The sequence below is a fragment of the Gymnoscopelus microlampas genome (assembly GCF_963454915.1).
Source record: "Gymnoscopelus microlampas genome assembly, chromosome: 5".
NCBI lineage: Eukaryota > Metazoa > Chordata > Actinopteri > Myctophiformes > Myctophidae > Gymnoscopelus > Gymnoscopelus microlampas.
In genome coordinates this window covers 58,985,870-58,996,716 of record NC_139942.1, presented here as the reverse complement: position 1 = coordinate 58,996,716, position 10,847 = coordinate 58,985,870, and the positions used below count along the sequence as shown (strand labels likewise).

At 39.3% G+C, this 10,847-nt stretch overlaps 1 protein-coding gene across 1 annotated transcript in view; it reads right to left on the bottom strand.

The window, feature by feature from the left end:
- Positions 1-795: 795 nt before the first annotated feature.
- Positions 796-10,847, bottom strand: part of dnah9l (dynein, axonemal, heavy polypeptide 9 like) — a gene marked incomplete at both ends in the record, with an annotated part of 207,600 nt that continues 197,548 nt past the window's right edge. Inside the window, 3 exons of the mRNA XM_084057033.1 lie at positions 796-1,043; positions 8,307-8,447; positions 9,560-9,672. Coding sequence (XP_083913159.1) covers positions 796-1,043; positions 8,307-8,447; positions 9,560-9,672 — 502 coding nt within the window. The remainder of the gene's footprint in view (positions 1,044-8,306; positions 8,448-9,559; positions 9,673-10,847) is intronic.

Here is a 10,847-nt window from a genome sequence, read left to right as displayed (position 1 = left end):
TGTGAATGTTTAGCTAGTGGAGCGCTACGTCACGTGCACTGTGAATGTTTAGCTAGTGGAGCGCTACGTCAGCACTGTGAATGTTTAGCTAGTGGAGCGCTACGTCAGCACTGTGAATGTTTAGCTAGTGGAGCGCTACGTCACCACTGTGAATGTTTAGCTAGTGGAGCGCTACGTCAGCACTGTGAATGTTTAGCTAGTGGAGCGCTACGTCAGCACTGTGAATGTTTAGCTAGTGGAGCGCTACGTCAGCACTGTGAATGTTTAGCTAGTGGAGCGCTACGTCAGCACTGTGAATGTTTAGCTAGTGGAGCGCTACGTCAGCACTGTGAATGTTTAGCTAGTGGAGCGCTACGTCACCACTGTGAATGTTTAGCTAGTGGAGCGCTACGTCACCAGCACATGAGCGTGTGCCCACTGTACCAAAGACATCACATACTGACCACCTGTCCATCACAGAGGTGGGTGGTCTCTCCCAGTAGGTGGGTGGTCTTAGTAGGTGGGTGGTCTTAGTAGGGGAGTGGTCTTAGTAGGGGAGTGGTCTTAGTAGGGGAGTGGTCTTAGTAGGTGGGTGGTCTCTCCAGTGGGTGGGTGGTCTCTCCCAGTGGGTGGGTGGTCTCTCCAGTGGGTGGGTGGTCTCTCCAGTGGGTGGGTGGTCTTAGTGGGTGGGTGGTCTCTCCAGTGGGTGGGTGGTCTCTCCAGTGGGTGGGTGGTCTCTCCAGTGGGTGGGTGGTCTTAGTGGGTGGGTGGTCTCTCCCAGTGGGTGGGTGGTCTCTCCAGTGGGTGGGTGGTCTCTCAGACACTGAGCAGCAGAGCCACCCCGGCCAGCACCCACTTGGCCGGCCTCTCCCTGGTCTTCAGGCTGAAGCTCCAGACGTGGGTGGGTCCTCTGAGCTTGGTCTTGTAGAGAGGACACTCGTAGATGTTGCGGGTCTCCTGGCGGTCGTTGGGCACCGCCCTCACAGAGATCACCGGCATGGTGGGGGTCAGCTCCTTCAGACGGGCCTCAGAGATCACCCCGCTCTGGGGGTCCCAGCGCGCCCCTATACAAGGAGAAGGAAGGACCCACCTTTAAGCTTTCATCATAGACCGTCTGCACGTATACACGTTTCATCTCTATAAATACACAATAAATGTGTTGCTATTGTAAGTGTATGTGTGTACAAATGTTATTTTGGGGTACGACTATCAGTGGTGGAAAAAGTACTCAAATGTTTTACTTAAGTAAAAAAAAAAAAAAAAAAAATGACTTGAGTTAAAGTATAGAAGTATTGGTATCAAAATGTACTTACAGTACCAAAGTAAAAGTAGTAAGATGTTTGAAAATAGCAGATTTAGAAGCTCACAACGCGTCGCATCGCGACGCGTTGTGAGCTTCTAGATCTGCTATTTTCAAATAGCCTAGCTATAAAATAGGGATAAAGTGGTTAATGTGTGTTTTATAATGTAATAATTCATATCTGCAAAGTAACTAGCAACTAAAGTTTTCAAATTATTGTTGTGGAGTAAAAAGTACAATATTTGCCTCTGAGATGTAGTGGAGTAAAATTAAAAGTATAGACAATTGGACATACTCCAGTAAAGTAAAAGTACCTCAAGATTGTACTTAAGTACAGTACTTGAGTAAATGTATTTAGTTACTTTACACCATTTTAATTGCAAACCCCGGCCTGAACAGCGTTTGTGCCTGTTTGGTGTGGATTGGAGCCACGGGGTACCCGTGGCCCCTGGAGGCCCCCCAACGTGGTCCCTGGTGTGGCTATTGTGATGGCAGACCCCTGAACCCTGACCCCTGACCAGTGTTGGTGCATCGGAGCATCAAAGGTCTGCATGTTTGTGACCACGCTCTGCCCGCCCTCTAGACCCTTGGTTCTCAGAGTGGGGTCCGGGGACCCCCAGGGGTACTTGAGGGGGTTCCAGGGGGTACCCAGCAAAATGTGTAAATATAGCATCAGAATAATTTTGACCTTTTATACTTTGGCTATTCAAAAATAGCAGATCTACAAGCTCATAGCGCAGCACCGAGTGCCGCGCTATGAGCTTGTATATCTGCTATTTTTGAAAAATCTTGAACATTTTTGCAAATCTTTGAATACATATATTTTTAAAGCGAACATTTGTAACTCAAATGTTTGCTTCTGGGGGGGGTCCCTGGAACAAAATATTTTTAGATGGGGGTCCGCGGCCAAATACATATCATTTTGGGGGTCCTTGACATGAAAAAGTTTGAGAACCACTGGTCTAGACAGTTAGACCTGAGGACGGTTCTACAAATACAGTACCTTCCATATCGCTGCTTTTCAGACTGGACGCCCAGAATGAGATGTATTTGGTATTATTTTATAAGATAATAAAATGAGATGTATTTGGTATTATTTTATAAGATAATAAAATGAGATGTATTTGGTATTATTTTATAAAATAATAAAATGAGATGTATTTGGTATTATTTTATAAAATAATGAAATGAGATGTATTTGGTATTATTTTATAAGATAATAAAATGAGAAGTATTTGGTATTATTTTATAATATAATAAAATGAGATGTATTTGGTATTATTTTATAAGATAATAAAATGAGATGTATTTGGTATTATTTTATAAAATAATAAAATGATATGTATTTGGTATTATTTTATAAAATAATGAAATGAGATGTATTTGGTATTATTTTATAAAATAATAAAATGATATGTATTTGGTATTATTTTATAAAATAATGAAATGAGATGTATTTGGTATTATTTTATAAAATAATAAAATGAGATGTATTTGGTATTATTTTATAAAATAATAAAATGAGATGTATTTGGTATTATTTTATAAAATAATAAAATTAGATGTATTTGGCCGAGGACCCCCATCCGAAAATGTTTTGTGCCAACGGCTGACATCGACCACAGGCAGAGTTCAAACCCACGACCGTCCGCACGACAGGCATGTGCTCTCACCACTACACTAAAGCAGCCCTACAAGTGTCTTACACACTTTACATATAGAGTCCATAAATATGTGTATGTATATATATATGTATATATATCATATAAAAAAAGGGATGAACCTTCAAAGAAGGGACTGCACACTCCAGGGAACAGAGATGGACAACTTACTATTGCATGAGTATTTTATTAGCACGACGCGTTTTTCCGTGAGCTTCGTCAGGTGCTATACAAAAGTGTGAGTGTTCAATACAGTGACACATATATAGTGCCATTCATTAGACAGTTCCACCCCTCCAGGCGTGGTATAAATCATTCAATTATCTAAATACTTTTCAATACAGGAGAGGGCAGACAAAGACGCTGTATGCACAAACACCAATAAACAAACAGATCAAATAAGGACACATTTAAGGAGAAAAAATATATATATAAATATATATATATATCTATGTATATACACACATATATGCATACATGTACACATACAATTACATACATCAAAAGCAATGTCTATAGTACTGACAAGAAATCACATGCAGATGCAAGGCAACTCATTTATAAATAAAGTCTTTGAGTTAAAAACTTTTAAATTTAAACAAATATCATGGTATAGGCACAATCGGTCAGGATGTGGGTTAAGCATGGATCAGGCCAGGTCAGTCAAAACTTTTGGACTGTTAATTTAGATATAAGGGGCGGTGCAAACGTATTTATACAAAAAAGCACAGTGTGGTAATAACACATTAATAACTTTTAAGATTTATAGAAAAGGGCTGAGGTCTAAATTCTCATTTAGGCCATTAGGTTCCATTGTGTTTAAAGTAAAAATCCAGTGTGCTTCTCTCTGCAAAAACACTTTTATCATGTCGCCACCTCTAGGTGGCAGGTTAACCTTTTCTATGTCAATGAACTTCAGTGTGGCTGCTGATCCATGCGCCCTCTCCTTGTAATGTCGTGCAATGGCATAATCCATGTTGCCGTTTCTGATAGCTGCTTTGTGTTCAGCTATTCTTATTTTTAGGTTGCGTTTCGTTTGACCAATATAAACCATTCCACATGGACACTTCAACATGTAAACCACATGAGTAGTATTACAATTGATAAAACCCTTTATTTTATGTACCCGTCCGGTCTGTGGATGATAAAATATCTTAGTGGTACTGGTGTTGGAACAATGGGTACATCTCCCACAGGGATGATTGCCACATATCTCCTCACTTAACCAACTAGAGCCAGTAGGCTTACTGGGTGCTTTATACATTGATGTGACAACAGAGTCCCTTATGTTTTTGCCTCTTTTGAAACAAAACCTAGGTGGTAATGTTGCTATATTTTTCAAATTTGGGTCGCATTTTAGCATATTCCAATGTTTGTAGATAATGTTCTTAATTTCTTGAGACGAGGTGTTAAACTCTGAGACAAAGGTGACTCTGTTATCTGAACTGCTTTTGTTTACGGGTTCCAAAAGGGTCTCTCTTTTTACACATTTAGTTTTACTTTCTGCTGCATGTATAATGGCTGTCTTGTAACCCCTCTGTCGAAATCTATTATGCATTTCATTTGCTTTTATCTTAAAGTCCGTAGGATCGCTACAAATGCGCTTAAGGCGCAAAAACTGTCCATATGGGATGTTTTCCACTAACTGTTTAGGGTGATAGCTATGTGCGTGTAGCACACTGTTCCTGTCTGTAGGTTTACGGTAAATAGTGGTTTTAAGCAGTCCATCAGATTCAACTGAGATGCGTAAATCTAGAAAGTCTATGTGATCTTTGCTGTGTACCATAGAAAACTTTAATGTGGGATGTGTCCCATTAATGTAATCCCTGAATTCTACCAGCTTTCTTGGCCAGTGAAAACCATCAGAATATCATCTATATACCTTTTCCAATATATCATGTTTTTCAGAAGTGGGGAAGCGGCTTGGTTTTGGATAAAACGGGATTCCCAATGACCCATAAATACATTTGCATAGTTTGGCGCAAAAGTAGACCCCATAGCAGTACCCTGGGTTTGAATAAAGAACTTATTGTCAAACATAAAATAGTTGGATTTCAAAATAAAATTTGTTAGACCCAGTAAACAGTCTGAGGGGATATCATCTCTTGTACCCAAAAAATGAGACATTGCCGCCAGGCCATCATCATGAGGTATATTGGTATACAAGCTTTCCACATCAAATGATACCAAATAGGCACCATGTGGGACAGTTATGTCTAATGACTTAATTACATCCCTGGTGTCCGCTACGTATGAAAGCAATGCTTTGACAGTATCTTTAATAAAGAAATCAACAAATTGGCTCAATGGCTCTGATAATGAATTATTCCCTGAAACAATGGGTCGTCCTGGCGGATTTGTCAAACCTTTGTGTATTTTGGGTAATAAGTAGAGAACAGGAGTGATAGGAAAATCAACCTTGAGAAACTCATATTGTTTTTTTGTTATACAATTGTCACGTAGAGCAGCATCCAGAATCTTGTCCCTGTCATTCATCAGTTGTTCAATAGGATTTTGGGGAAGACGTTTATAAAAGGTAATATTATCAAGCTGTCGCATAGCTTCAGCAATATAGTCTTTAGTGTTTTGAACAACAATAGAACCACCTTTGTCAGCGGACTTAATAATGATCTTGTCATTTTTATTAAGTTCCTCGAGAGCTTTTCTCTCCAATGCTGTCACATTTTGGCGTTTATTTACTTTATCTGATGATATGACAAGTTTCTGGATATCCTGCTCTACCAATTTACTAAAGGTAACCAAGGTTGGATTCAAAGTGCTGGTGGGACAAAACTTAGATGATTTCTTTAATTTGTTCACAGGATTAATCGGTACAGATTGGTCAACATTTCTGAAGTGATTTTTAAGGTGCAACAGTCTGAAGAATGTATAACAGTCCACTTTTAGCTTAAATGCATTGACCTTATTTGTAGGTACAAAGGAAAGTCCTTTGCTTAAGACTGATTGCTGGGCAGGGGAGAGATGACAGTCAGATATATTTATTACCGTCTGTTGCTCTGGCTGCGGGTGACCACTGTATGCGGGATGGCGTTTCTTCTTGCCCCGCCTCGTCCTCTTCCCCTGGCCCCACCTCGTTGGTGGTAGCTGTGCTGTCGAGGGGCATCCCTTGTTTGTACGTCTAAAAAACGCTCATCTTGGGAGTAGGTGGTCGAGTCGCTTGATAGAGCGGGGTCCGATTCTTCGGTCAGATTAACATGTTCTGGGTTCCATGTTTTGCGTGGCCAACGTCTCCTCTGGTGGTGTGTGGCTTGGCGGCGCTTTTTTCCTCCTTCTTGCCAGTTGTAGACAGTTCCTTCTTTGTAGTCTTGGGCATGTAGTTCGAACTTGCTCCTCTTGAGGGCTTTAAGTTCATTCTCAAACTTTGTGAGATCTTCTCTCAATTTGTGTTCCAAGTTAGAGAATTCATCAGAGCTGATCTTGTCGCTTAACTTGTCTTTGATTTGTTGCGTCTCTGATTTAATTTTCTCAGCTTCTTTTGCTGTTTGTTCAATAGTAAGTAATATCAAGTCCATCGAGCATTTGTTTAATACTTGTTCCCATTTTTGTATGAAGACGGGGTCTTCTCTGCCAAATGCAGGCTGCTTATGAATTCTAAGCCCTCGTGGTATCTGTTTGGCTTTCCAATACTCGGAAAGAGTCACAGTGTGCCATTTAAATTGCACTTTCTTTGTTATATGAGTGTTCAAGGGCAGTCTTTAAGTCACTCAGTGTGATCCATTCGCCTCCTAATATATATATCTATCTTCCATATAGAGTCAGGTTCCATATAGACCCTGCCCCCCCCTCTCTCTCTCTCTCTCTCTCTCTCTCTCTCTCTCTCTCTCTCTCTCTCTCTCTCTCTCTCTCTCTCTCTCTCTCTCTCTCTCTCTCTCTCTCTCTCTCTCTCTCTCTCTCTCTCTCTCTCTCTCTCTCTCTCTCTCTCTCTCTCTCTCTATACCTTCCATATACAGTCCATAGATATATTTATATACATATATAACTTACCTTCCATATACAGTCCATAGATATATGTATATACATATACAGATGTGCCACTTCAAAACTTCACACGTTACTGTTCTTTCCCTGAAAACGCATTTTTTCCTCCCTGTTCTGCCCTTAAAAAGGCACTGTTTTGCCCCTGAAAAGAAGTTGTCACTACACACCCCCGTTTTTCCCTTCAACAGACATCCATATACATGAGAATAAAAGAATGGGTGTTGAAGAAGGTGTCAGACTCATTATGAGGCGAAAGGTGATTTGAAGAGGTCCTTGACCAGTTGCTCAAATGATTTACCATCATAAAAGCAGTGATCATCAAAATAATTCAGCATTTTAAATGCCCTTCTTTGTCCCTCTTATTGCCCTGGGAATCCCCTGAAAATGTACTGTCTTGGCGATGGCAGGACATTTGAAGTTTTGAAATGGCACATCTGTATAACTGACCTTCCATAGATATATGTATATACATATATAACTGACCTTCCATATACAGTCCATAGATATATGTATATACATATAACTGACCTTCCATATACAGTCCATAGATATATGTATATACATATATAACTTACCTTCCATATACAGTCCATAGATATATTTATATACATATATAACTTACCTTCCATATACAGTCCATAGATATATTTATATACATATATAACTTACCTTCCATATACAGTCCATAGATATATGTATATACTAGGGCTTTCACCAACTAGTCGACTAGTCGACTAGTCGACTAGTATAACCACTAGTCGACCTTGTTGGTACTAGTCGAATAGTTGAAAAAAGAAAAAAAAAAACTTTTTTTAATTTTTAATGCTATAGTAATGGCCCATCTTACTATTATTATTATCCTCCTGACTTTATTTTTTATCAAAAGGGGGTCAAAAGCATGCCCAATAAAAGCCTATTATTGGGCAATGGGGATCCTTGGAGACGCTGCTGTGGTGCTGTGCTGCTGTGCCAGAAGCGCTTCCCTTAAAACGCCGTAGAAATAAGGGCAGGAGGATAATAATAATAGTAATATAGTAGTAGGATGGCATTAAAACAGTGCCACCCAAAAAAAAAAAAAAACATTTTTGTATTTTTTTTTTTTTTATTTAAATTTCGACTAGTCGACTACCACTGGGTCAAATTAGTCGACCTGTAAAAATCTCTAGTCGTGAAAGCCCTAGTATATACATATATAACTGACCTTCCATATACAGTCCATAGATATATTTATATACATATATAACTGACCTTCCATAGATATATGTATATACATATATAACTGACCTTCCATATACAGTCCATAGATATATGTATATACATACATAACTGACCTTCCATAGATATATTTATATACATATATAACTGACCTTCCATATACAGTCCATAGATATAGGCTCCCTCTCTGGCCGGCTGGTTGAACTCTTCTTTAAACTTCTTGGTGACGTCTACCGTCAGGTTCATCTTGTCCAGAGGCCACTCGTTCTTACGGGCGAGAGACTGCATGACCGCTAGAGACAAAAAGAGACTGTTTGATCACTGGGACGAAAAGAGACTGCATGAACACTGGGACAAAAATAAACAAACACTAGAAACACATTTCCTAAGAAAATGTAAGTGTGCCTGCAGCTGGCTGGAGACTCAAAATAGTGTCACTACAAAGTACCACCAATCGACTCCAAATGGCCTAAAACGTGCTCCTAACAGGTTTTTGGGTGGTCCATTGTGGTGGAGTAAAAAAAAAAAAGCAGCAAAAAAATTATAAAAAAATGAATAAAAAATAAACAGAAACCTAAAAAAGGAAAATAAAAAAGATTTAAGGGAAAAATCTATATATATATATATATATATTTTTTTTTTATTAAATTTTTATCCCACGATTTTGTAACCCCTATTTTTTTTCACCCAGTGCCAATGCCTAAGCTGTAATCCTGGGCACTACCTTCCCTCTGCCAACCTAGGGAGGCCAGGGCCGAGCTCATGCCTCCTAAAAAAAAAAAAAAAAAAAATCTATATTTTTTCTAATTAAAAAACAATTACTCAAATGGTTTCAAGTGCTTGTTTCACCCACTTCTAGTCGTCTGAGGCAAAAACGTAGCATTATATATTTGTTCGCAGATCCCTATTTAGGGGAGGTAGGCGAAGTTTGGGAGCATTTTGGGCACTTTTCAAAACCGGAAGTGAATAAATCCACTTTTGGGTCTGATGCATTTGTTGGGAGACCCCCACTTAGGGGGTCTCCCAACAAAAAAATGGGGCGTGATTTAGATTTCTTTATTTGTGTGTCTTGTACCAACGGTGCCCCGCCCACATGGACTTATAGGACACCACATACACATCAGTGCATCGTCTTTCAGAATCATCACAAAAATAGATTACATTTTACAAACAATAAATGTCTTAATTCATCATATAATGGACAATAAACATCTATTGTCTATTTCTTCCAAGTCACATTCAGGAGAACCAATCTACCTGTTTGTCTAGCTAATGCTAACATACTAGCATGTAAGTGTGTGTGTGTGTGTGTGTGTGTGTGTGTGTGTGTGTGTGTGTGTGTGTGTGTGTGTGTGTGTGTGTGTGTGTGTGTGTGTGTGTGTGTGTGTGTGTGTGTGTGTGTTACCGGTCAGGAAGGACTGGGGGTTGAACAGTCCAGACAACCACACAACGCTGGGCAGCAACAGATCCTGAGTCCAGCTGTCCAGCTCTCTACAGCGCAGCAACACATCATTATACCTGAGAGAGAGAGAGAGACATAGACATTACATTATATACCTGAGAGAGAGAGAGAGAGACATAGACATTACATTATATAACGGAGAGAGAGAGAGAGACAATATATAATACCAGAGAGAGAGAGAGAGAGAGAGAGAGAGAGAGAGAGAGAGATAATACATGAGAGAGAGATTTTTCTTAGTATTTATATTCAAACAATACTCATGCTTTAACTGAATTCTTAAAAACTGCTAAACAGTCACACCTCTGCCCTCCATTTTCTTTCCTACTTATGTAACAGTACATATAGACTATAGATAGAGGTAACAGTACATATAGACTATAGATAGAGGTAACAGTACATATAGACTATAGATAGAGGTAACAGTACATATAGACTATAGATAGAGGGGTAACAGTACATATAGACTATAGATAGAGGTTACATACTGTTGAGTTCTCGTTTAGAGACAATGAAAACTACCAGAGCTTGCGTTAGACTGTTGTTTACTCAAGAATAATACAGGTCATACAATCCAGCGTCTCCACATGTCGTGCAGAATAATATCATAGACTTCCTGGTCGGTTCCCGGGCACGCTCCTTATAGGTCTCCTAAGCCCGGACCTCCCATAGCATGACATCATCATTAACATGTTCAAAGCCAGGTAATAACATTACACCACATCCCCCTTACTTTAACTTGAAAAGATCCTTAGCTTTTCAATTCACAGAAAATTCTGTTAACACCTTGAACCTTAATCCCCATGTAACATGACTGTTTTCATTTCATTAGCAAACACATAACAAATCACATTTCTTCTTCTCTTCCCCAAACAGCTAAATCACATTTCTCTTTTTCTTCCCGAGAAACAAAAACAATAAACAGCAATTATCTTCTTAACTTTGCTTGCAAAAGAGAACATTCAAAGCGTACCTTCAAACAACAGAAATAACTGCATGCGTTCCTTTTTCCATTTCAAATGTAACAAAACCAGGTTCTTTTTTTCCTTTTTTTTTCAAACACCAAACCAAATGTCACATTGATTACAAAAACAAATCACTTCACATGCTTTTTCAAAGACCTTTTTTTTTTTTTCCTTTTCTTTTACTACAGGTCTAGTCTCTGTGGCTTTTTAACTTCTCTGCCCGACCTTGTTCTCACACCACTGGGTGTGCTCTGAGATGTTTTTGGTGG